The sequence below is a fragment of the Micropterus salmoides genome, unplaced genomic scaffold (assembly GCF_014851395.1).
Source record: "Micropterus salmoides isolate LMB-PRFRI ecotype aquatic unplaced genomic scaffold, ASM1485139v1 Ms_hic_scaffold_14, whole genome shotgun sequence".
Lineage (NCBI taxonomy): Eukaryota > Metazoa > Chordata > Actinopteri > Centrarchiformes > Centrarchidae > Micropterus > Micropterus salmoides.
In genome coordinates this window covers 7,777,032-7,804,406 of record NW_024040485.1, presented here as the reverse complement: position 1 = coordinate 7,804,406, position 27,375 = coordinate 7,777,032, and the positions used below count along the sequence as shown (strand labels likewise).

General features: G+C 40.0%; 2 protein-coding genes across 2 annotated transcripts; one reads left to right on the top strand and one right to left on the bottom strand.

Annotated features, from left to right (window-relative positions):
- Positions 1-85: 85 nt before the first annotated feature.
- nfatc4 (nuclear factor of activated T cells 4) lies at positions 86-14,351 on the top strand. The gene is made up of 13 exons (XM_038717436.1): positions 86-691; positions 4,703-4,869; positions 5,888-6,400; positions 6,517-6,692; positions 7,829-7,991; positions 8,136-8,236; positions 8,819-8,920; positions 9,232-9,419; positions 9,620-9,760; positions 10,684-10,739; positions 10,838-10,964; positions 11,468-12,172; positions 14,068-14,351. The coding sequence occupies exons 1-13, from the start codon at positions 499-501 to the stop codon at positions 14,127-14,129; spliced, it is 2,694 nt and encodes an 897-aa protein (XP_038573364.1). The 5' UTR covers positions 86-498; the 3' UTR covers positions 14,130-14,351.
- Positions 14,352-22,653: 8,302 nt separating this feature from the next.
- Positions 22,654-25,360, bottom strand: si:dkeyp-66d1.7 (myeloid-associated differentiation marker homolog). Its single transcript, XM_038717434.1, has one exon. The coding sequence runs from the start codon at positions 25,237-25,239 to the stop codon at positions 24,352-24,354; it is 888 nt and encodes a 295-aa protein (XP_038573362.1). The 5' UTR covers positions 25,240-25,360; the 3' UTR covers positions 22,654-24,351.
- Positions 25,361-27,375: the final 2,015 nt, after the last annotated feature.

The window sequence follows — 27,375 nt, the reverse complement described above, 5'->3', positions numbered from 1 at the left end:
GACCAACTGGAGCTGAGAAACCCACCCAAAGGCAATTAAGGGTAAAGGACGACAAAAATATTTGATAAACTTCCCCCCCCCCCCCCTCCTCTCTCTGTCTTGAACGGAGAAGAAGACGTTATGGGGATGGCGATGGAGCTAGAATGAAAGTATGGACTGTATCTGGGGGATATGTTTCAGAAAAGACTTTTCCTGAGCGAAGGTTTTATTTGGACCGCAAGGCATCAAGGCTGAGAAAGTTGCAAATATCCGAGCAAGGACCAGTCCTCATCGTGTGGAAACAGCGTGGAAAAGTTGCTGAAGTTACACCTAAATATCCCAAGAGGAGGGATATTTGCGCAATGACACGCACATAGGAGAAGGACGAAAGTTTTGGGAATATCTCCGGGAAACTCTCTTTTTTTAAGCGCATCAAGGAAAGTCAAAGTCGCTCTATCCAACGCAGGAAGATAAGATTCTATCAGTCTATCTGTATCCTGTCCTTGCTACCGGAGGGCTATGGGGGCCGCGCCGGGCTCGGGCTGGGAGGAGGGCGAATTCGAGTTCAAGTTGGTGTTTGAGGAGGACCCGCCGCCGCGGCAGAGCCAGGGGCCATCCCCGGTGCGCACAGCCGAGCCGGAGAACTCCGTTCCCGGGGAAGAGAGTGAGGCCGCCCTGCTGCAACTGGACTCCTCTAGCAGCACCAGCATGGGTCAGGATCAGTTATTGGATAGTTGAATGTGTTGAAGTAACAGTCATAGAGGAGAGTGGCCTGACAGTGTGGCTTCTAATGCATGGGAACTTTTGTGTGTGTGTGTGTGTGTGTGTGTGTGTGTGTGTGTGTGGCTGCAAATGCATGTGCTGTAATGAGGGCCTTCATCTGCATGCCTGTGCTTATGTGAAGAAAATGAGTGTGTACATCAGTGTGACTGTGTGTGTTTGGACTTGCATGTGTGCGTGCCTCTATCTGTAAGCATGTGAGCATGAGTATATTGTTATTGTGTGTTTGTGTTGTGTGCAACTGTGTGCACACCCTATTCCTGTGTGTGAGGACATTTGCGTGTGTGCATGTGTGTGTGCAGCCCCAGACTCAATGTGTTTCTAATCAGCTGTGCGTGTGAGTAGAGTTAACAGCTGCCATCTGGGAAGGAACCTCAACCTCTGTGTACTGAACACACACCACATGCACACCTCCCTCCCTCTTTCACTCAACCTCCATCTACCCCATTTTTCACTCCACACACACACATACACACCTCCTATCCTCAGATCCACTCTCTCATTTGTTTCCCGCCCACACTGGCATACAGTTGTATTACCACACCCAAGGCATGAAAGTGAACTGCAGGAGCAAACAAGAGAACAATTCTTTACTCTGGGTCATAAGTCTTTACTTTTCAGAGCATAGACCTTGCCAGAAGTGTTTCGTTAGCTCTTCTGACACTTTGGAGTCACTCCTGGTATTCACGTTTGTGTCCTCAGCTCTCCATGTCTATTGATAGATCATAAAACGCAGTGGGACACAACTTTTTTTATCTTGTGTCTGAACATAAACATTTTGATTGTTAAATAATGAAGAAGTACCATTTGCTATTAATTTACGAGTTAAGAAACTCTTTTTTGCTTTCCTATCTAGTTAGTCAACTAACGGTGCCTCAGATTTATCTTGCGACCCATTCAAATTTCTTTCTAATAATGATGTGAAACATTTCACCAAAAAAAACACAAAGTAGGCCACCTAAAATTACAAAACATTATGTTAATAGTACAGACTGAATGATCAAATACTGACGGTTAGGTTAGCCTAACTGGAAATTTCTCACTCACTCTTTAACACACAGATTTCTCCATGAATGCATGGGCAGTTAATTTAATATATCATCTGGCCTCCTACAAAATGAAGATTATATCACAGCCAACTGTGTAACACAATAACTTCCTGTTTACATAGTTGGTTGCTTTTGATTTGACAGCGCTACAGATGTTTCCTAGAAAACAATTTAAACATTACTAAAAACTTTTCTGTCCAGGACATTTCTTAAGTGTTACTGGTGCAACTGGATTTATACAATGACTAGTTTAAACCTAGCTAGTATCCTAAGAACTTAGGAAGGATTTTATACACAAACTATGTGAAGCATTTATGAATAACTGGTGCAGCCCAGAACCGGGCTGTACATAAATATTATTTATAGATCTGTTAGACTTTAGATGAGGTTTCTCAAAAGAAAGTGATAAAGTGATCATGTACAATAACTGTCAGATAACTATATAGTAATAAACTCTTCAGCTGGACTATATGGACATAAATGATTATTTCCTAAATAATTATAAGTGGCCTGAAGAGATGGAAAGAAAAAGTAACAGTCTGAAAATAACAGTAAATATGTGTGTTCAGAGTGTTCTTTGCTGTCCTATTTAATCATCTTGGGACAGCATGTGGGGCTCCTGACCCACAGGTTGTGAACCACTGGTCGAAATATCACTTTTTGTGAGAGGTTCAACTCAGGACACAGAATAAAATATTACAGCGTATTAAACCTGTTAGAGTTGAGTTTAGCTTTATTGTGTTTGGTACGTTTCTGTGGCTCATAAACTCTACTGGTCTGAACACAAACATCTAAATCATTGTTTCATGTGAAAAAATCCACCAGCAAAAGAGTTGCCTCAGCACTGCAGCTTTAATCACTTGGAAATATTCCTGTTGCCAGGAAACATTTGAGGAGATTTTTCAGCCTGAGTCTTAATTTGTTGGCAGTTGCTGTTTTGTGTCCGCGTTGCCCAAAAATTGCCTGTATGGCCCACCGCCACTGCGGCGCAACAATGATCAGTTGGAACCTCACTCATTACAGAGTAACTACCGTTTGGCTCCATGTGGAGGCCGACCACACCACGCTGGGGAAATGTTGCGGTGAGGACTCTGGCCTCGAGGGGTCGTGTCCTCATTTGGATGACAGGAGTTTTGAAAATGTTTTCTGAAATGTTTCATAGGGGGATGTAGAAAAGCACTAACTCATCTTCACAACTGTCATTAGCAGCATAGTTGGGTTTGTGATTCTTAGCGGTGTAAGATTTGGCCAAAAGTAAACTTCATGATTTGGTTACAATTCCCACTTCACACTTTACTGTACTGTTTGTGTAATACATGGAAAAATGTATTGAAATACTTCTTCACACTCAAAGTAGAGTTTAAAAAGCTGTTTAGTAAATTGTTTCCATATGGGATATAAAACCAAATCCTACTATGTCACGTAGTTTTTAGTTTTTTTGTTTATGTCCAGTCTATAGTCACTTTTAATATTTCTGAGCAGATTTTAGAAATGTTATTCACCAAAGTGTCCTGTGCTGCCCTGCCATGGAATAAAAATGTATCCATTCATTTGAAGGGAAATAAATAACAATATAAAAACAAAGTATTCATATCATTCAGTATAAATTTATTTAATTTAAAGGAATAGTTCAACATTTTAGAAAATATATTTTTCACTTTTTGCTGTGAGTTAGATGTTCAGATCAATACCACTCTCATGTCTGTATGCTGAATATGAAGCTAACTTAGCTTAGCGTAAAGACTAGAAAAAGGGAGAAACAGCTAGCCTGGCACATAACCACGCGTAAAACCACAATGTGTCATTTTTACATCTTGGTTTTTGTACATTCAGACAGAGCCAAGCTAGCTGCTTCATATTTACCATAAATATATTAGAATAGTATCAATCTGAACCTTTCTTTCTCAGAAAGAAAGTGAACAATTGTATTTCCCAAAATGCCAAAATACTCCTTTATATTTAAAGTGACAGAAATGTTGCACTTGTCTCAAAGACATTAGCTGTGTATTGCCTGAGGAGACGTTCCAATTGCATGCAGTTTATATGGCAACAATTACAGATCAGTAAACCAAGGAAAATTGATGTGTAATGAATGATGAAGGCATGTTGATGATAAAAAATGATTCTTTGCTTACCACAAATTGTGTTTACAGTAGTTTGATAGACATCTAATGAGTCTTTCGAATGCCAGATGTGAAAGAACAGTAAGTTTTGAGATCTAGCTGTCATTGTGCGGTTATGAAAAAAAATTAATGGGAGGTCACATGACCCCAAAACCCACAACATGTGTGATAAAAGGAAAGTGTGTTTGGATCAAATAGTACATTTGTACATACACAAAAATGTACTTTTTTTTTCACTAGAAAGCAAGCAAAACACAATTTGGTAACACGTGGAAGTAAAGGTGTATATTTGGAAAATGAAAACACAGTAAACTCTTAATTAGCAGGATTTGACTATCAGTATATTTAAGCAAGCAAGACTAGCTTTTGTCAATGAGAGCTTAGTGTTATGTGCTGTTACTTGCCCACAGAGATTAAGCTTACTTTCTAGTTTGTCAAGACATGCTATTGTTGTGATGTTAGTACCCAGAGAGTTGTGAGTATTGCTGGTGTGCTGGCTCTGGGAAGCCATCTTGTCCTCTCTGCATGTTAGCTTCGCAGCAGCAACTGTAGCGTTTATGGGTTTGCTAACCCACAACCTAGCTAATGTTAGTTAGATTGCTTGCTGTGTCGTTGTTCGCTTTATATCATGGCATTTGTCATGGAATTGGATTTCTCCAGATTTGCTTAACCCACTTTTTAGTGTATTCACTCTGTGCTCTGAGCTTATGATGTTTGCTACGTCATTTTCTAAATCATGTTTACACACATTCTGTCTGAAAATTCTTTCAGTTACAGATAACCACATGGCTGCCACTCATCCTGGACACTCAATCAGCATCCCCAGCCCGCCACCCTCGGTCAGTCAGCGGGCTGGGATGCATTCCCCGCCTCCACGGAGGGCCCACGTTAGAGAGTTCAGTGGGACCTATGAGAGCTTGCCGGCGCGCTCTGTACAGGTGAGGTGACCTGTTTACAAGGGCTGTTTGTTTATAATCAGAGGGTTTGAACCTAAAGTGTATGCTTCACTTAGCAGCACATTTCTATGAAGGTAAACAAAGTCTTTAAACATTTTGTGAAAGTTTCTCCTGAAACTGCGGGAACTGTCACTCTTAACACAGTTTCACTCCAAACAGCTATGCCTTGCTCTCCATAGGTTTGGTTTACTAGTACAGACCTTTTTGAAGATCATTTTGAAAGGTTCTAGGTGGATTTCTTACCTTCCTGACAGCCGGTGGTTTAATTTAAACCAAACATGCTATTCATTTTAACTTAACTTAAAGTCTTGAAACTTGCTTAAAGTAATCTATTGCAGTGAACATTTAGTTGAATGGAACATACTGTCAACACTGAATGCAATTACAAGCATTTAGCTCCCTGTGTGATGTAAAATAAAAACCTGGAAGACAGCCTATAATAATTGAATCTTGATTGAGTGAATTTGTTGTTTTTTTGCATTTCAGTTCAGTGACTCACTCATGCAGAAGAGATTCATACAAGCAAAAACAGTTCCTGTTCATAACTGCATTACTTTGTGATAATACTGTAATGTTGACAAGATATAAAGGCGGCTAAATGATCACTGTATTAGAGTTTGTATTAGAGTTTGTATAGTAAGAAAGTTTCAAGTTAAATAAATGGCTGCCTTGAAGGTAGACAATCTATCCAAAAATCCAGAATGTCTGTTTTTGTTTAGATCGCTATTGATTGAATGGTAATAGGTCTGCAACTAATTATGTTTTTCAGTTGTCAATGAATGATTTTTTCCTCGACTTTCCCAGATGCCTTGCTTGTTTTGTCAGAACAGTCCCAAATCTAAAACATATTTCAATTTCTAATGATCTAAACCAGAGAAAGGCAGCAAATACTTACAGTTGAGAAGCTGAAACTTGGAAATATTTGGCATATTTGGCAAAACTGGGAAACTGAGACAATGAAAGGTACTGTATAGTTTTCTCACTCTTATCTTCCCTCCAGGTTTCAGAGTCTCGTGTGGTCGAGTGTCCTAGCATCCAGATAACCACCATCTCCCCTGAAGACGACCCAGCACCCACCATTTCCAGTTATTGGGACATGGGCGGAGGTGGTGGGTGGGACCGAGAGCGTCTCTACCTCCCCCTGCTGGACCCCTTTTCTTACCGCGACCGGTGCCCTGGCTCACTTAGCCCCAGCCCGGCTTCCAGCCCCTCCTCCCGCGGCTGGCTCAGCCCTGCCTCCAGCTGTGACTCCCTGCTGGTGGAGGAGGAGGAGCTGAACGAGGCTACAATCAATTTCGGGCTCTCGTCATCCTCGAGGCCCACTTCCCCGGGGGGTAAAAAGCGGAGAAACTCCCCCCTGGCCTCCCCGTGTGCTTCACGGAGGGGCAGTTACTCAGAGGAACTGCAGGGATGCAACCTTGAGGGTGGAGACTCCATCACTCTATCACAAGCTCCGCCCAGCAGCTGTGAGGTTAGCATCCCACAGAAAACCAGGAAGACGTCGTTGGAACAGGTGAAGGCTTTAACTTGGTTTCATGGTGTCTCTCAAATTTAGTTGTCTCCATATAAAAGATTAAAATATTAGTTTGCAATCCATTTAAGTGGTTAACCATATTTTTTGTTTTGCAGTTGTCTCCCAGGGAGGTGGACCAGGAGCAGGCTCCAGGCCACAGCTCCCCCTGCATGCTGCCAGAGACCCAGCAGACCAGGAGAGAGCCCTCCTCGCTGGGCATGGACTACCTCTCTGTGCCCCCTGCTCTAGCCTGGGGCCGGACCCGAGCCAGCGCCCACAGCCCTCTGTTCAGGCAGGGATACACACCAACACATTTATGATATTATCGATCTAAAATCACAGTTTGAAGCTAAATATTGATGATGATACCCAAATTAGAAAGTGTTTAAAATAGATGTGTCTTTCCAGAAACACTGCCTGCATCACACAAAAAGTGATGTTTATACTGAATTTTTAAATTCAATTAAATTTTTCACCACAAACAAAATTCCGTTTCCCTCAATCGTATTGGGTTGGTGGAGGAAATCACAGAAAAGGGTATGTTACTATTTTTCTGAAAGTGATACAGTTTTGAGCTGAGACGGTGTCACTTTTTTGTAAAGCAATAGGCCTGAAACCAAGAGCTTGGTCACACCAGCATTTATAAGTTTCACACCCAAATTAATTAATTTCATTGGAACTCCAGAGATCAGTGCGCAGCACACGGAGGCGGACTACATTTGTGCAGTGCTCGTGCGCAGTTTCGTGAACTTTGACAAAACCACCCTGACAATGGCCTTTGAGGGAACAGAAAGAACATGAGATTCTTATAATGAGTTAAAATATGTCATATATGCTGTTTCGCACCATTCAACTTTATACAACCCCGCTTGGCTCAATGACAAGTAACAACAATAGAGATTTTTCTCTTGATATCCTTTTTGCTAAGAAATTGGTCACCACCGCTGGTTGTGCCTAATTTCTTACATCTACAAGCTTCTATCACCATCTACTACTAAGATGTGGAAATAAATGTTGCTGTGGTATTTTTTGGTCTGAGCCCACATTAACTGGATTCTGGTTCACTTCCCAGTAAACCTCCTACTCTTATAGTATACTGTCCACCAATTTGGCTGTAAGGATGTTATTTAAGTTTTAACAACCTGAGTGTTTTTTGTTGAATTAAAATAAGAATAAAAAAATAAAAGATGTGCCTTTAAATAAAAATGTAACTGTATTAACGAACATTTATTCATCCAGATGACCAAATGTCCTACTCTTCAATAACTGTGTGCTACATGTTTACCTCTCATGGCTGCATGTGTAAATTATATGTAAATCTTATTATTTGGCCTGCAAAATATTTATTCACTGGCATCTTGGTGTGCTCCCTCCATGTCCACTGCAACTAAAACTGTCTAGTCTTTTACTGATACACTATACTTTTAGGTCTAATGCCCTGCCGCCACTCGACTGGCCGCTGCCGTCCCAGTTTGACCAGTACGAGCTGCGTATTGAGGTGCAGCCTCGTCCACACCACAGAGCCCACTATGAGACAGAGGGGAGCAGAGGAGCTGTCAAGGCCGCACCAACAGGACATCCTGTCGTCAAGGTGAAACCCAAACCTGCAGTTGCTTTTAGTTTTGTTTTAGTTTTCTTAATACTGGAACAAAGTCCTAGGACACGTGTTGTGGCTCACTGCTGTTGGGCTCGTCACAGTTTGATTTCGTCCCTCACACTGTGTCTCTCTGTGCAGCTGTGTGGATACACAGAGAGGAAGCCGCTCTCCCTTCAGGTTTACGTTGGAACAGCTGACGACCGTTCAATCAGGCCACATCCTTTCTATCAGATACACAGGTACTGAACTGGATTTCTATCTAAAATCAAGCTCATTACCAAGGATCCTTCTGTCATACATTGATATTCAAGGGACACAACATACTGTATCATTCATCTTCTGACCACTGTGGCTTTAACCATTGCGCAACTTACCACCAGCTGCTTCTAGTGTTGGTCCAGGAAATTTCTTGCACCAGTTGTTCTCAATGTAGCTTGCTGTGGATGAGAACATGAGCTTAATGTAGAAAATGTAAAATCTTTGAATAGGATTGTGCAATAAAGCATCAGAAGTCCATTCATGTCAATGCTACAGTGCATCTGTGGGATATTTTGATACATTGACAGCATATGATTAGTCTGTGTTTTAGAAATCAGGACATTTTACTTCCATTCAAATTCACAATCACATAAAACAGTAAAAAAAAGTACTTAAATGATTAATCAATTATCAGAATTGATTGTTGCTAATCTGTACCAGTTGGTCCTGTTCAGGATTGTGGGGTGCTGCAAGTACTTTGTGAAAGGAGGCACGGGTACACCTTGGACCGAGCACCAGTCTTTGATTCAGCACAAAAACTGTAAATGTTTCTCCCGTCTTAGGGTGACAGGGAAAATGGTGGGTACGACGAGTCATGAGAGTGTCCAGGCGGGGACCAAACTGCTGGACATCCCCCTGAACCCTGAGAACAACATGACTGCACTGTGAGTTGGAAAAAGTGAGAGGAAACTGTGTGCATGTTATTCAGCCTTGAATTCCAGTTTCAAGGCTAAGTTGAAGTCTCCAGTATACTTGAGAAGCAGGCGAATCTTTAAGGTTTCTTTTACTGGACCAATGTTTAAGAATGTGACTAAACAACACTAAACAACTACTGCTGTGCCAGTGAGAAAGGCACTGAACCCCTACCAGGCTGAAGCCTGAGCTTTTTGCTCACAGGGATTACTTTTACATACGTTTACCTCATTATTTGGCCAGTATTATAGGACCCCTTTAAAAAATCTTACTTGTGTCGTAGCATCGACTGTGCTGGGATCCTGAAGCTGAGGAACTCGGACATTGAGCTGAGGAAAGGAGAAACAGACGTTGGACGGAAGAACACACGTGTACGTTTGGTGTTTCGTATTCACCTCCCTCTAGCGCCCCCTGTGGCCCCGCCTGGCCGAGTCCTGGCTCTGCAGGTTGCCTCCGTGCCCATCGAATGCTGTGAGTAGCTGGTCAAATGCAGTTTTAGAGAGAGAATCCTCCTTTACATGATTCTTACCAAAGCAGATTGTTAAAGATTTGCGGCATGCATTACCACTTGGGTTCGCCAAAGTCGGAATGTTTCTCCACACATGCTGCCTTTAAATTAGGAGCGAATGCAGTATAAAGAAGTATAATTTGCCTGACTCTCCCTGCCTCAGCCCAGCGTTCGGCTCAGGAGCTGCCCGTCATCGAGTCTGTCAGTCTCACTTCATGCTCTGTGGAGGGAGGGGAGGAGCTTCTCCTCAGTGGCTCTAACTTCCTGCCAATCTCCAGAGTCCTTTTCATGGAGAGAGGGACAGGTAAATGTCCACAGACAATCCTTTCTAACGTTGTTTCTGATCTTTTGCGTCTAATATCTTGCTGAGTCCCTGACTAAACTGTGGCCAGTAAAAATGAGCTGTAGTTACCAGAAAATAGTAGTGGTAGTGCGAATTATGATTTCTAATGCTGTCAGAGAAAACCTTTTCTGCTGCAGTAATACACAGACACACAAACAGTCATACAATTCAGATATAATGAAATAAACTTAATTTCAGTAATAGGGTATTTTGAATAGTGCACCACAAATTTAATTCCATTTCCATTCTTATTTTATTTAGTTGCTCAGCGTAAATCACTACAGATCTTTCCATAAAGGCTTTTAAGCAGCAGCCAGTCGTTCAGATATCGTACCATTGTACTGCACTTGAAAACTTGAAGTGAATCTGTGAGCTTCCCAGTTAACAGTTGGTCTATCTATATTTAATCTGAACATGAGTGGGTTTTTGTAAATAAGTAAGTAATGTAGGCTAATAATACCAGCAGTGTCAGTGTCATGATGGACCATCAAGTCCATCATGAGGGTTATACTGTCCCTGGCAGGATGCTGAATCAACAACAGAATGATTTCAGATCCAATTGTCGAATATTTGTTGACATGAAACTCAATCATGGTTTGCAGGAACAGGGAGGTGGAGCAGGTTTTACAAATGGAACATTATTTATTCTGGGAAATAGCAGTCAAGTTGTCAATAATCAACTCTTATGTCCTTATCTTTATGGTTAAAAATGAACAGCGGCTCAGTTGAAGTTAAGATTTTAATCAGTGATCAGTGGAGGCTGCTTTTCGAGCAACAAAAGGTTTAATGCCAGGCATTATCTGTGATGCAGTGAGAGCCATACTGTGTCAGTTAATTGAATATAATTTAGTTACTTAATTGTACCTTTTGATCTTATCTATTAGATGGTAAATTACAGTGGGAGGAGGAGGCTCATGTCGACCGAGACAACAGCAATGAGGTAATGAACAGCATGAACTTTTCTTCACTGATCAAGTTGCAATGCATCTAAATGCAACTAAAACATCTTGGGCTCCTCCTTTTTTTTGTTCATTGCAGTGTTTGTTGTGTGTGAGGGTCCCCGCCTACAGCGACCTGTCTGTCAATCGGCCTTTGTCGGTTAGCCTTTACGTCTCCAACGGGAAGAGGAAAAGAAGCAGCACTCATTGCTTCAAGTATCTCCCCAGTGAGTGTCTTATTCCCCTCTGTCTTTCTCCTCTCTGTTGTTTTTTCAGGTTTTATAATTGGAGATGTGCTTCACCAAATTCCCAAATACGTTAAAAAGAAATAACTACAAACAAAAATTATATGGCAGCCCTTACTGATATATTAGTATAGACATTAATACACACATAAATGTGCATCCATAATTTACAAGTACAAACCAATAACATAAAAAAACAGGAACAATATGATAGGTGAAGAAGAAATTCATCTTACTTTTGAAAGAAAGGGAAGAAACTAATGTAAATCATTTCTGTACATTATTTTATTCAACTTTTTAAAAATAAATATAAATGATTATAAATGAAAAGAAATATAGATTATTTCTGAGATTATTAACAGATTAAACAACTGAAAAATATAAAATATGAAAAAATATTGCGCCATTCGAAGTCTTCATTGGGAGGAAATTGAATACAATAAATATCATCTCCACATATCAGTGAAACTGTTTTCTCCTCACAGTTATGTTCAAAGAGGACGACCTGCTGCTGTCCCGGCCCTCAGTGCTGCCTCTGGATGGGGGGACTGTGGTTCAGACCAGGATGGACAGGGGTTTTCACGTGAGAGGCGACCCCATGGCTGACGATCGAGGCCTGGGCTTCCACCTGCCCCCCTACCCCTCCACCTACTCCCCTCCCTGTCCCACTATGGGTTACCATGAAGAGTACTGCTCTAAACCTGACGCTGCAGGGGAGGAGCCTGGCGGGTCCAGGACGGCCCTGTCCGACGGTCACCCCAGCTTTGAGAACCTGGAGCTGGGCTTCACTGAGCTCCTTCCCCCCCTGTATCCTCGCGGTCCGCAGCCTCCCTCCCCCTCCCCTTCCCCGTGGCTGGACTCTCCCTACCTGTCCTCCTCGCCCTCTCCATCCCACTCCTCCTCTCTCAGCCCGTTTCCTGCCGGCAGTCCCATCTCAACCTCCCCTCTGCCTCCCATTCCCACCTCCCCCTACCCTCAGTACTCTGCTTATCCTCAGGAGTTGTGTCCTTCCCCTCCCTCCAACCCTAGCCCATATCAGGACATCTGCCCGACACCTTACTATGATGGCTGGGACACCCAGGGAAGGGTGCTGGGGACGGGACATGGGGGAGAGAGGGATGCCAAGATCCAGGAGTGCCCCCTGGAGTTCACCAACTCTGCCTCGATGCACCACATTACCTTTGAAGAAGGTGAGTTGCATGTATTTGTATTTATCTTAATTAAATTTGTAGTAATCTGTTGAAAAGATGAACTAATTGGCCACATTACAGACTTGTAAAGAGCGTACAGATTTTTGAGAATTATAGAAATCTCAAATTAGTCATTTAACAATTAGATGTTATTATTTATGTATGTATCTATAGATGAGTGGCAGGATGAATGTGTTGGATCATAAACAGATAGATGGATGAAAGATAAATAGTAAATAAATAGTTATGTGCTTAGCTGTGGATTAGTTGAATCGGGCAAAGCCAGGTTTCATTGTCACCATAGATTTAAAAATTAAGATAACTTTGTTTTTTGTTGATATTGAATTATTATTCCATTTATTGGTGTGTTATGCCATGGTTGGTAACTCTGCTGTTGAGAAATGTTAATATGTTTGGACAAGTCATACCTGTCCTGGTGGTCAATATCATTGCCATTGATTTTTGTGTTCACATTACCTGCTTGGTTAATCACACTATTAAAAAACAACTTCACAAATTAAACGCTAGAATCCTGGGATTTGGGTTTTACTTCTCCACCAGAAACTACACATTGATGGCGAGCTGGTGAAGTCAGGGTGGAGTTGAACTGTTAGAAGCATGTGCCAGCCACCATACCTGAGAATTAAGCTTGAGACATCAAGTAGTTAATCAAAGCAGATATTTCCCCATTTTCTTAACTGATGTGGCCAATGCACAGTAACAACTAGTAAAGACATTTAATAATCTTAACTTTGTTTGAGTGATTCTTTAAGTGAGGATAACTATAATTTGTTCTTCCCTAAAGTGTAAAATGGAATACATGTAATAAGTGTCAAATCAGAATACTGTGTAGTGGTGTACAGTCTAGCCTGACTGACTGATATTGGAGTTTAAAATATTCAGATTATTAATAATATTATATTATTACAATATATCATCCATATTAATATTAACATTAACACATAAAATAAATAAAAAAAAATTTATACAGATCCCTTAAACTTGTATTTAACAAAACCAAGATATCTACTGAGCGGGACATTTAACAGCAATGGAGACCCTCAAAACTACTTCAAACATATCTTTTCTGTTAACATTTCTGCGCTATTTCTGTACAGTACTCAATATATGTGCTTACATATGTAATACATATTTATACACACTAAAAAGGCTATGTTGGTGATAAGCTAATATCAGCCAATACTGTATACTGGCTGACACTATCTTAAATTTCCCACCTGATGGCATGTTTAGATGTTCCCATTCTGCTGAGCTTAACTTTAGAACTGCTCATCGATGCAGAATTGTGAAATGAGCCAAACGACAATGCAAAATATTTCAGCTGCAAAGTATTTAAAAAAAAATGTGTTTTATGGCCAAAGTAGCATCATTGTACTTTTTCCTTATGATAGATTATCTTTCTTTGTCCTTTAATATCTGCTCTTACTGATCTTTATCAGCTTTAAGAGCTTTATTTACAGGGAGTGGACTAAAGGTTAGAGAGATGTGCTTGTGATTGGGAGGTCGCTGGTTCAGTCCCCTGACCAGCAAGATAAAATCCAGGTGTGGATAGTTTTACCACCACTGAGGTGCCCATAACCCCAACAGCTCTAGCTGCTCAGCAGACCAGGCTGCAATTGTACTGGGCAGCTTCCAGGTGTGAATGTGATCAAATGAGAGGTTGCTCTCAGTGAAGCTTCCTGAATAAATAAGAGATGTGGAGGCAAGTTATTTAGATGCGATTCCTTTCCAAATAAATGAGTTACAGGATAATACATACAGGCTGATTACTGTTGATTCTTGCAATGCATAAGCTGTACAAACAATGAGTATATGAGGTGGATGAAGGGATGAAGTGATGAACAGAATTGTGATTTTCTCTTCTCCCTCCACAGTGACGGAGTTCATCGGGGAGGACATCCAGTCCTACCAATCAGGCTCACAGATGGACAACTAGCCAAACTGAGCAAGAGAAGCTCACCACCCCTTTTGATATTCAGCATAATTTTAAATCCACTTGAATGCACTTGGTATTAAGATGCATCACTCAGTAAAATGCTATATTGACAGGGGAATTTGATTACCAGGACACTGTTGTAATTATGACCACAGGGAACGGTTTTACAAAGGGAAACTAATGTTTTTAAACTGTTTTCAGTATAAATTATACAAGAACGTACTTGGGTTGTTGTTTTTTCTTAATCCATCCTGCAGTAAGAACACATTTCACTGGTCAGTTCCTGGGTGTGATGGACATTTTCTGAGTAATAACGATAGGATTTAGGATCCTGTGTTGCCAAATGGCAGCAATTGTTTCTGAATTTTTCTGCAATGGCAAAATTTATACATAGTAGTTTAATCAAATAACTTACGACCAGAGAAAATGACTGAAAGTGGCTGTTCTTAATGAAGACTTTACTCATCAGTAAGTTGACAAATGAACCTAAGACAATGTTTAAGATTCATCTAATCTCAGTAGATGTTGAGTCTGTGGCTAGTGTTGAGACAAAAGGTAGTTTGATTTCATGAAAGGATGATGTGACTCAGCTGTTACCGTTAAAAGCTGTTTGAAAGGTTTGAATGAGAAACAGTTTGTTAGATCCACTCTGAGCAGAACAGGTTTGTCTTGAAGAACAGCGCCACCTGCAGGGACCCAGGACCAGGATGCCTAGAAAGCCCTAAATCAGCAACTGTTATTGATATTACTCAGTCTGCTGCAAAACTTCACTGGTCTTACTTTCTGCTATGTGTACTTTTGACACTAAAAGGAGTGTGTCTACAGAAAAGATAGACAAATGTGTTTAATTATTGCAAAACAGCAAAGGCAATAAAAATGCACCAATCTAGCAAAAACACGCTAAAGTAGCATTATATATTTTCTTGACAGCTTTATGGGTCCCTGTTTGGCGTAACCATAAATGGGCATGTTGGGAGCTTGAGACCAAATAGGCCTTAATGGTAAGCATAGATATAGATGGTGTGGAGCTTTAAACGTCTTTTAAGAAGAGCTTTCTGTTGGAAACTGAAGCTATAATTTCTTCATGACTTTGACTGTTCCAGCTCCTACTTTTCTCTCTGGCTGCAGCTCAGGAAAGGCAGTTACACATGGAAAGTTTATGAGCGGTGAATGTGGAAAAAATAATGGAAGGGAAGACTCCAAGCAAGAACCACTGACCAACATTATTAATATATTTCCCTTTGCTGCAAATAATTCTTTTGTTTATTGGTAATAGTTGGGAATCAAATGTCAGTATTGTCTTTCTCCTCATTTAGGTTTTGGTGTATTTTAACACTGTTGCAAACTTTTCCTTTATTTAGATACAGTCATCTGACATACCAATTCAGACATAAAAAAAAAAGGGAAAAAAGAAAACAATCCATTCTCTTAGCTAAGAGGAACTTCCTTTCTCTTGCTTAGAAATATTTGTAAAGATTTGTTAAATTTTTGTTATGACCATATGTTGGTTAAAGATTTAATCAGGGTAATTGTAATTTTGAGAAACGCACAACTTTATTTGTCATCCCAGCCTATAGATAGGCAAGGTCACCCTGAATTAAAGTGGCTAAATGACCAAAATATATAATTTTAGTAGTCATTTTGCACCAGGGAATACAGCTTCAAATTGTTTTTCATACTTTGATTGAAGAATCAGATACAGGAAATAAAAATGTAGGCATTATTCCTGAAGGTGCTCATCTGTCCACATCTTGTCACATTAAATCCCTCTGAGTGTCACCAGGGGGAGGTATAATCTCAAACATCAGACAGTGAGCTCTGAGTCAGCCTGACTGACACATACAGGTTCAAGTGGACCCTAATGGAAAGGCCTCCATTAGATCACAAGCCTCTGTGATAACAGAATGATCATTATGTCTAAACCTAGCCTCTGTAACTGGAAGGTCCCAAAAGACACACTAACTATAGGATCACTGGGGTATGTGGGGATAGTACAGAGCAGCCAGGGTTCTGCTGCCTGCTGTTAATGTGACTTAAAGCACTAGTGTACCGACTGTTGCCATAGTAATGCGTTGATGTCACTTCCCCTTCCAGAACTGAGTGGCAAAACATCTCTGCCACTCAGTGAGCATAACTGCAATCTGTGACATCATATGCATACCTTCTATACTGCCCCTATAATACTGGTACTGACTCTGATGGTTACACTAATACGCTTACTCACTACTATATTAATAGTCATGATGATGATAACACATAATACCACTAATTCTATCACTGGCAGTAATATCAGTGGTATAAACACAAATAATAATAAGTGTACCAGTTTAATGTCAGTTACTAAAAGGTCAGTTCATACAAATTACAAGTTTGCCTGTTTGCAGTACACAGGCACAGTGGTGTTTTGTGCTAAATGTGGTCAGAGATGGGCAGTATTTCATCCATCGTCACGAGCAGTATTTCAATTTAATGTATTTAAAACATGTATTTAACATAGACTGGTATTGGAGTTTTTTGTCATTTGTATTTTGTGGAAAAAGATATAGTTTGTAACAACAAAATTTAAAAGCTTGTATTTATGTATTTGAAATTCTTAAAATTCTCAAATAATACACATTTTTATCCCCAGGTTTAAAATGTGGGGAGAGGAGGGAGTAAGTACAACAATTAGTCTAATCACAGCCTTGTGCTAAATGCAAAGGCTCTCATTGTGAACTACCTTATTTCACTTGTTTTCCTCGTGACCAGTAGCTTGAGAAAAGAAGTTGCTTTGGTGTTTGGTGCAAATTTCCCCTAACATAAAGGTATGTGATTAAAATATGATCAGATACCGCATGCTAAGGGACTTTTACTAAGTGACACTAAAAATACAGCAATATACTTACTAGCTAGAAACCACACTGTATGCACCTGTGAGCCTCCCACCTCCAAGATACCCTGATTGGCCACTTCTCTATCTATGATGGGGGAAATTTGTTGGTCCTATTAGCTGACTGAGCCTGGAAAGGGCACCAGAACCGAGGTCCAGCAACCAGACAACGGAAGCAGGCTCAGCAGCCTCCCAGTGAACACAGCCAAACCGGGACCGAACAGTAGCAAAGTGATTTACAGCAGCTCCATTAAGGGATGACGGAGGCACGGCCAGTTCAGGCGGTGACAGGAGAGGCATCAAGTGGGAGAGGAGCAGCAGAACCAGGATATTTTCACATCTAACTGTTGATTGTTGAAACAGCCGAAAGAGTAACCAAGACGGTTTTAATGAGTTCAGTACAATATAAAAAGGCAAGGCGAGGCAAGTGTGTCAAATCTGGCGGAGGAATAAAAGCCAATAGGGGTTTAGGGGCAATAAAATGGATGTCTCTGCTCTGATGTCTCCCATGATTAAAGGCCTCTTCTTGTGGGGACTAAGGTGGTTCTCCTTCAAGGTTTCTACCATGCTGTTGTGTCTTTGTATTGTTTTGTTTTCTCTTATCTCTTGTCCTTAGCAAAGGGAAAAGATAAGTGACACAGGAAGTAAAATAGGTCAGAGTGGAACCATTTTACTCCTGACTTGTTAAGGCAAAGTTGATCTGCCTTAAAAAGTTTAAATTGTCAATTAAAGTGCACTGAATGGACGGTACACGCAGTTGAGAACCATGTGTTCAGTGCCAACAATCTGCTATTATATATATATATATATATATATATATATATATAGACACATATACACACACACACCAAGGAAATTATTCTGCAGTGCAATTTCTTTGAATTTGCGTCTGCGATAATGTAAACTGTAGCAACAAGACAGTGATGCTAGCAATCTAAATATTTGGCTGTTGGAGGGTTATGGGAATGTATTAGTTTTTTAGGCATTTGATCATAAACCACAGTATCACCAAAGTTGGATTCATCCTCTGGGCCCAGTTGTTTAATTTTAAGTTTAATTTGGATCAGAATGATGATGTTTTTCGATCCCAGATCACGTAACCCCACTTACTTTTGTGCCAGTTTTTCAAAGCAACATTGGATTGGATCACCTTGATCCAGATACAAACGTTTCATGATTACCAAATCTGGATTTTCAGTTCTCTATGGACTACATGTTACAAAGCTGTTAATTATATACAGACCAACAGGCAGAACAGCCAGCGTGAGGTCACTTTAATTTGAAGAGACAGAAAATGCACAATAAAACAGAAACATTTCCTTCCATTTTCAATTTCTTTATGCAGTCAGAACCTGCAGAATCTGATCCACCACAAATCCAAGAAAAAACAAGCAAGTGTACATTATTCACAGATACACAGTGGATATTCTGATCATGTGTTATCCAATAGTTTAATAGTTAAGTTCATTCAGAGTTCAGAGAGCAGCTTTTAGCTTTTAGGAGGCAATCTTAGAATGAGGGACTGACTGGAAGTGTACTAAGGGACGCAATTGTTACAAACTATTGAATGGTTCATCTCTGACGAATGTGCCAGTTGAAATTAAATTCATTATTTTCCGTTTGAAATTGACAGCTGTTTGGGGGATTATTTAATCTTTTTTTACTGTACTGAATGACTTAATAGGTAATGTCTGCTTTATTTACTTTATCACTGTAATGTTTAAACAAATCAAGTGCAAAATATAAATAAATGTTTATATAGGCTACTACATGATAAAAATGTTGTATTATTTGGAAAATGTCAGAAGTTTTGTGACATTTTGTTCCTGAATCCACCCTTCTGTTGGGATCAGGATAATCCGGATTTCTTCGATCAGATTACTTTTGAACAACTGGGCCCTGGGGACCATTGATGTCAGGTACAAGATGTATGGCAATCCATCCATTAGAGATATTTCAGTTTAAAAGTTGTGGACTGGCCGACAATCTGTAGTTGCATCACAACTACTGAAATACAAAACATTTAACAGAATATAATGCTATTTCTAATTTTATTCATAACATTATACTGGCTGACTAACGCTAATGCTAATGCTAATGCTAATGTTAGAGTATATTACCTAATTCCAGTGTAATTGTAATACTTTGGCTAATGCTTGGTTGGTATTTGTGTTTGTATTCCCACAATGCTGTTTTAAATTTCAACATTGTACACATTTGTGACTAGTGTTGCTGTCCACAATTAGGCTGAGAAATATCAGCCGGTTAAAACATTTTCATTTTCTTATCTTTCTTTTTTTTTCGTATGGTGGCGATATACCTGTGTGCCACAACAGATTCAGAAACTTTCCTAACTACTGATAACTGTAAATGACCTGCGTAAACATGATGAAGGCCTTCTGTGCCCAATTGAATGTCATGAAATTTATGAATTGTGCATAATTGAATTTTTTTTGCAGTTGGAGAGATTTTACCGTTTTCACAGTCCTCAGGTGAAAGACTGACTGAGGCATGGTTCTGGAACACATAATAAATTAAAAAAGAGTGTTCTGCTTGGAGAAAAGTTTAACAAATATTTTAATGGGAATGCTTCAGGAATGAGCCACCGGTGTGCGGGTATGCCCCTCTCATTATGCAAATAGTGCAAATAGATCTATGGTAATTGAATGTAATGCTGCAGATAACTTGCTTAAATGTTTAACTTCTTAACTAAACAGATGTGGTGCTAAACCACGTCTTCTTTGGAATAATGTATGAAAATGGCTCCACATAGATGAGGCCAAAAGTGATTAGCTTAGCTGTACTTCTGATTGATTTGTTCTTCAACTTCACCTGCCTGACTGCCTTTAACATTATGTCAGGGGGTGTGCTGCCATTCTCTGTCTTCTGTTGATAATTTTCTTCCTTCCTTCAAAAACACATTCCGCCTCGCAATTACAAATTAATTACAAGCTTATTTGTACTACTACCCTTGTTGCCTAACTAAATTAATAACTAGTGTGTGCGTGTTTATATCTACTAACAGACTACATGCCTACAGTATAAGACCGTATATACTCTGTGAATTCAGTCTTGTCCAGGCACATGGCTGCTGCTGTAAACTACAGTCTACAATATTGTTAGGAATGTGGTTTTGTGTTCATGTTTCCTGTTTAAGTCCGTTTTTGGTTCTGTGTTCCTCTGTGTAGTCTTGTTTAGTTAGTTCTTAGTACTGTACATTAGTTCATGTCTTAGTGTTTACTTCTGGTCTGTGTTCTTATATGTTATTGTGCCCATGTCTAATCTGGGTTCTGTTTTGTCCTTGCTTCAGCCTGTGGTGCTTGTTGTTAATGTATAGTGTTTTGCATCTGTAAGTGTCTCTCTGTTCCCCCCTGCTGTCTCTCAGCTAGTCGCTCTGTTTTCCATACTCTTGGCCTGCCTCGGTAGCCCTGATCCCGCTCACCTGTGTTGCTCCCGCCCTGCTCGTTAGTCCCTGTGTAAATGTATGCGTGCTTGTGTCTCCAGTGTTTGTCACGTCCTTGTGTGTCTAATGTTGAGTGTTCCTGTGACAAACAGTGTTCTGTTTGTATGATAAATTTGAAGCTACAGCCAGTTAGCTTAGCTTAGCATAAAGACTGAAAACAGAAGGAAATGACTTGCCTGGCTCTGTCTAAAGGTAACCTAATCCGCCTACCAGCACTTGTAGAGCTCCCTAATTAACATGCTTCATCTCGGGTGATCAATCATAACCACTTGGCCAGGAGCAGTAATTTCCTTCCAACATCACAGTTAAGTTGCTAGGCAACCAGCAGAGAGGAAGTCACTGCATCCGGCAAGAAGTAGCCCCTCACATGACCCCTCTGTAAAACCTTAAGTTGTTGTTTCACAGACTTGAGTAGCACTCCCCTTGACTAATAATTTGACCTTTATGTGTACATGGTCAGGTTCCGCTTTAAAACACATGGATGACAAGATATCATGTAGTGGCAGCAGCAAATTACAACACAGTCAAGGATCAACGTAGAGTCAGAGGAAACAAATGTGTTGAAATAAAATGAGCTTTTTGAGGAACAACCCAACAAAATGACATCACTTGTTACTCATGCACTTGCACAGCTGTCTGCCATTCCAGGCTTGGAAAGGGAAGAGGTTCAAATTCAAGCCAAGCAGGAAGCTACAAGTTGCATCTGTGGGAAGATGAGGACACAGGAGTCTATTTAAATTAGTCAACACGTCTGCCTCAAGAGTGGAAAACTTGATGCTGCGTTTGAGACAGAGTTCTTTCTACGGCCTCCTCATTCGAGATTGTATCAAGCTATTGTGGCGCTGATGACTAAAAATCTTTGTTCTTTTTATGGGTCAGAGTGGGTAGGCCAAGAATTAATTTAGTTACTTAAGGAGAGTAGGAAGGCTACTCCCCACATGACTTTTCGCTGTATCAAACAGCAGCAAAACTAACTGGGAAATGGTGTAAAACAGGCAAAAGCGCAGACCAACCTTATGCCAGCAGAGATTGAATCTTGCTAAAATAAAGAGTGGGACAGTTAAGAGTAAAGCTGAAATTCAGTACCGAGTTTATAGCATTGTCACTCCAGGGGTCCTGCTCACTTTACCATTTCCTTAGTGGCATATGAATACATTTATAATCAAAGTACAATATAAATGGTAGTGGATAACATATTTTTTGGTGACAGTCTTAATATGTTATGTAACCCAAAATGTAAACAAATTAACCACAATAGATGTTAGAAAGTAGGAAATCAGTAGGATTGTACTCAATGATGGACACAATGCCATTCTTTTTTTTTTTTTTCAGAACTATTCTGCTTGAAAAACTAAGACATAAGCTCAAACTCAAGGTACAATAGCTCATTAAGCTTTGTGAATGAATGAATTATAATTATACCCTTTTGGGGTATTGTCATACCCCAAAAGGTGCCCAGCCCACAATGGCTTACAATACACTAAATACATTACATACAAAGGCAAGAGAAAAACAAAAGGAAAGACAGCAAACATTATACTCTATGTGTCAAAACAAATATTAGATTTGAATTTGACCAAATAAACATACAATGCGCTCATATGTTTATGATAAGCCTTTAATAAAAACTGACCATAGTCAAACACTTTCTATGTAAGCTTAATATGTTGATGAATCATTTTATTTCATAACGCTTCAAGGAACTTATTTTATACAGATACTGTAACACAAAACTGAACTCTGACTCTACAAGCTCCCTTGGACATGGATAGTTGAGATGAAGTTCAGTCATGGTGATAAAGGTACACTAGCTCATGACTTGCCAGTAGCTGGCTATTGGAGTAGCCATGTTCCCATGCCAGAGGGTACAACCCTTTCTTTAACAAAGCATTGCTCCTTTTTCTTAAAGTGAATTAATTTATCTCGCTTGTGAGAGCGGTTATATGTATATAGAACAACTGAAGGCAGTTTTCAAATCACTTTTGACAGGCTCAGTACTAACCACAGAGGAAATGTACGGTTGGCTTGCGTGTGCTGGGAGCCCATGAAGAACAAATAGCCGTAGATGCGGGGAGGAGCCCATAGAGACTGCTTATGTACAGGGTCCTTCCCAATTAGCATATATAGCTAAAAACTAAAATCATGAGAATGAGTAATATAACCAAACCAAAAGATAAATAATAGTACATACACTCTGTTTACCATGTGGTTTTATTGAAACACTGGATTATGTTTTCTTACATCACTGATGTGGTATGCACACTTGAAATACAAACAGTGGGATATAAAAAAACATTTGAGGAATATAATACTAACAACATATATATATATATATATATATATATAGAGAGAGAGAGAGAGAGAGAGAGAGAGAGAGAGAAGCATCTATTTTAGTCTTTTTCTCTGTGTGTTAATTACAGCAGTTCAAATGGACCCAATCATAAAACAGTAAATGTGGAGTGAGTTTGGTGTTAACAGATGTTTTGATATTTGGAGACACCATTCATTTAAACACACGTAAAAATACTAATATTTAAGTGCACTTTAAACATATTTGTCTTCTTTTTTAAATCCACAATCTTGTATATGTTCTTTCCACATATATATTCTTGCCATTGATTGTAGCTTGCAGATACAAATACACATATATCATAACAGGAACAAAAAGCTAGCCTAGCAGTCATGTAAGCTATTTTGCACTACTTCAAGTCTTAAAACATCAGATCCTTATCAGCTGCTCTGCATTCTATTGGGAAAACAATAGTCAATTCATTTAATGAAATCATCTTAATCTTAATCATGGCTCCTTACAGGTAATATTCATTATTTTATTACATTTCATCCTTTAACTGTTTAAAACAGAAATACTGCTCGGCGGTCTTTTTATAACTGACATCAAATTGAAAACAAACTCAAGGCAGAGCACTGACATATACATCATGCAAAACAAATTTAACAAAAACACAATAATAAGCCACCATTTTCCTTGTTTTTTCTTCCTTTGTCATTACAGACTATGTTTACATGCACATAGTATTTTAGGTGTTAGCTTGTATCCTTGTTGAGATTCTGTAAATAGCTTGGTCATATCCAGATCACAGACATCTCTGTGTATACATGAACTAATATTGTATTTTGAGTTTTACAGTGGGCAGTGATCTGCAATTAAAATGTATAAAAAGCTTGGTCGGGTAATATCAGCATGTTCCAGCAATCACATCAGGCCTCTCATAATCAATATAAGAGTCATCCAGGTCATGGAAGCAAGGTTTGACACTTACATGCTCCAACACATGAACAGAAAGCCTCAGTTATTTATTTCGTTGTACGTGTAAACATAGCCATTGACCTCAGCCTCTCCCTCTTTTCTCTCTATTGTCCTCAGACTGGCAGTATACTTTACACAAAATCAAATTTGGCAGGTTTGCCGAGGCAAAACTGCTTGGGGCCAAAAAAAACCCAAGATTTTGGTTTGATTACCCAGGTCGGCCAGCTGAACTTGTCAATCTCTTTTAAAAACCATGTTCGCTGCCCCCATAATATTTTCTCCAGTACATCCTGGGTCAACCATTACACAAGTACTTTGGGCCACTTTTACTATTTTGTTCTGGTAGAACTATAGTGAAATCAAATCCTTTAGTTATCAGGGCAAATTTCAAACAACAAATGGAGTCACACTAGATTACAATACTACAATAAACTATACCAGTTGTGGTATAACTCAGTCAGCTCCCATCATGACCCACAACTTCCTCCAGCAAGTATGGAGTGAGTACACTCACATTTGCTCGCAGCATTGTATCTGACAGCAGTTCGACGGCCTTTGAGAACATGCCAAATTCAATTTTATTTGGAGCATACTGCTAACACCTAACACACTTTCTCTTCCCTCAAGCGCTGACAAACACCAGGCGGGTAGAGTAGATTAAGTCGGACAAGTAGAGGATGAAGTTGACAGCAGTGAGCACAGCTACCACCATGGCCTTATCCCACATACACAGTCCCATCGCACTGCTGCAATTGTTGGGCCTTTCTTTTGTTCCACCATGCTTGGGGTCAAAGTTGAAGATGGGCCAGATAATGGTTGCTGACAGATAGAGGACCACGGCCAGCAGGGCGTACAGAGACAGGAAGCGGGCAAACGGGAAGGGGAGGAAGCCGGTGCACTCGCCTATGCACAGCAGGATGATGGCCGCCGACAGGATGAAGCAGATGCAGTAAACGGACATGCAGTACTTCAGTGCATCGTGACGGTCGTACGCCACAGGGTCGCTGATGAAGACAAAGATGATGCAGGCCACAAAGGTCTCGCAGACTTTTAGCAGGCCAGGGGCTGTGGCCATGTAGCCGGCCACCTCCCCTGGACGCGCCTTGCTGATGCTCACCTCGCTCATGTAGGTGATGGTGGCCAGGCAGGAGAAGACGGTTGTCACAATGCGGTAGTCGCGGATTTCATTTGGGCCAGAAGCTGAGGAGCCCCTGAGGTAGTAGAGGGGGAAGATGATGGAGGCAGACAAGCAGAGCAGGGCGGCGTAGCAGGCAAAGGTGATAGGGAAGTTCTTCCAGGAAACCGGGGCTCTGGCCTGAAGGCCGAACAGCTCCACCAGGATGACGAGAAGAGACCCGGCGAAACTGAAGACCCAGCAGAAGATGCACCAGTTTCCGGTGCCATGGTTGACTCTGGCCCCATGTATGGCCACGGAGAAGGCCACACAGGCGAAGACCATGGCTGCCAACCGTGTCCATAGGAGAGGGCTGGAGTGGATGACTATACCCATTCTGGAAGATGTAGTAGGTGATGAGAGAAGCTGAAAAGGTTCCTGTGAGATCCGAGTCGTATTTTTGGAGTCACTTCCTCAGATTTTTACCATTAGCCACTCAGAGAAGGCAGAGAAAACTGTAAAAAAAAAAGAGAGATTGAAAAGAATTAGTAAGCAAGCATTTTAGAGTTACTTTCTTTGACCTCTAGATAAAGTACAAGATACGACTACATGAGGGCAACAGCTTGCAACTCTGCTCAAACAGGCTCGATACTCCTACATAACATTTTCTGAAACACAATGGCGTTATTGTATTTTTATGAATGGTTGACACAACAACTTGAACCATGAAAACACAATTTCAAAACACAAATAATGACTGCACTGTTGTCACACTAGTTACAGAACATTGACATCTGGTCAAATCATTTGTTGAACACTCTCTCTCTTTTCCTCCAGTAGTTTCTGCCTCCTATCAAACTGCAGACTGCTTTCTCAACAGCATTCCTGTGCTGAGTGCTGTTTCACTCGGACATTCCTCCACGCTCATGACCTCGGTGGTAGGTGTGGCGCCACAACCTACAGTGCCCCTACAGTGTTTCTGTCATCGTGATCTAAACATGGCCCTATGCACTTGTTCCACTCCCACTCCCAGGGTCCTCATCTACACTGTAAACAAATCTGAAATCTTAACAAGGCTTTGCATCTAGTGCTGCTGCTTAAAGGTTCAGTGTGTAAGTTTTAGCGGTATCTAGTGGTGAGGGTTGAAAATGGCAACCAGCGGCTCACTATGCATTAACATGCTCCTCAATGATGTGGAAGAATGTGTTATTTTGCTTTTAAAAAGTAAAAAAAAAGAAGTACTTTATAATAAATGTATTAATGCTAATGGAAAAATTCCATATTCATTAATGTAAATTCAGCAGTAAAAAACCTAACAACCGAGTCCAGTTGCCCTTGATTTTAACCTTCTTTGGCAACTATGTACTTTTTCTCAATTGTATATCAATTTAATTTCTAAATCCAAAAAAAAAAAAGGTTTGAAAACTGTCAACATACGGTCCTATTTTAATATCTTTATATAATATAGACTACCCCGTCAAAGTTTTTATTATTTGTCTTCTTTTATATTTGTATACTGTTCTGTACACTTCTTGATGTCCCATGTACACTTTATTTCTCTTTTTGCAGTAAAGATTTAACTAGGGGAAAATAAATTCCGATTATTCCGACTCCACATGAATGCACCATCAGTCATCGCTCACCCCTCCCTTTGAAGCATGGAGGAGACCTTATAGTTACGCTCTGTCGGCTCTTGTTCTAAATAATACATGTGGTCAACTATTTGCCCAAATTTCATGTCTCTTCTTACTTCTAATAAACCAGACGACAACTAATACTACTACTACTTCTTCTTCTTCTCCTGTTCTTTGTGTTCATTCACCGTAGTGACAAAACACGCTCTGTGGCGCAGTTTGGACCGTTTGGTCCGTTTGGACTACTGTAGAAACATGGCGGTGCAACATGGCGACCTCCATGTGAGATAGAAATGGGATGAGATAGAAATAATAAAAACACAACAGTTCATTATGTAAGATCTTTATACACCACTGAAAACATAGTTATGTATATTATATTGCATTTCTGTCAATAGATCGTCCTAAATATTACACACTGAACCTTTAAATTCTTAACATTATTAAAGGAAACTGCATCTTAAACGCCCTGAAAACCTATTTTCCTAATCAGGTTATTACTATGAGAGATAGGGTTCTATAGTAGTAGCTGAATTGTTTGAGTATTAAACTCTTAATAAACAATACCTAGAGATGTTTCATTCCAAACCTTAAGTTTGATTATTCCATATTTAGTTAGAAATTAGATAATTTTATTGATTTTGTCTTTAAAATGTCAGAAAATAGTAAAAAAAAAAAATGCCATCAGAATTTCCAACAGTCAAAAGGAAAATCTTTGACTTGGTTTTGTCTAAAAACAAATAAAATTATATAAAATGATGATATAAAACAGAGAGAAATAGTAAATCCTCACATTTCCAAAGCTGAAACCAAGCAATTTTTGCTTGATAAATTACTTTTTTACTTTTTTAAAATTGCTTTTGATCAGATAATATTTGACTAATCTTTTCAGCTCTAG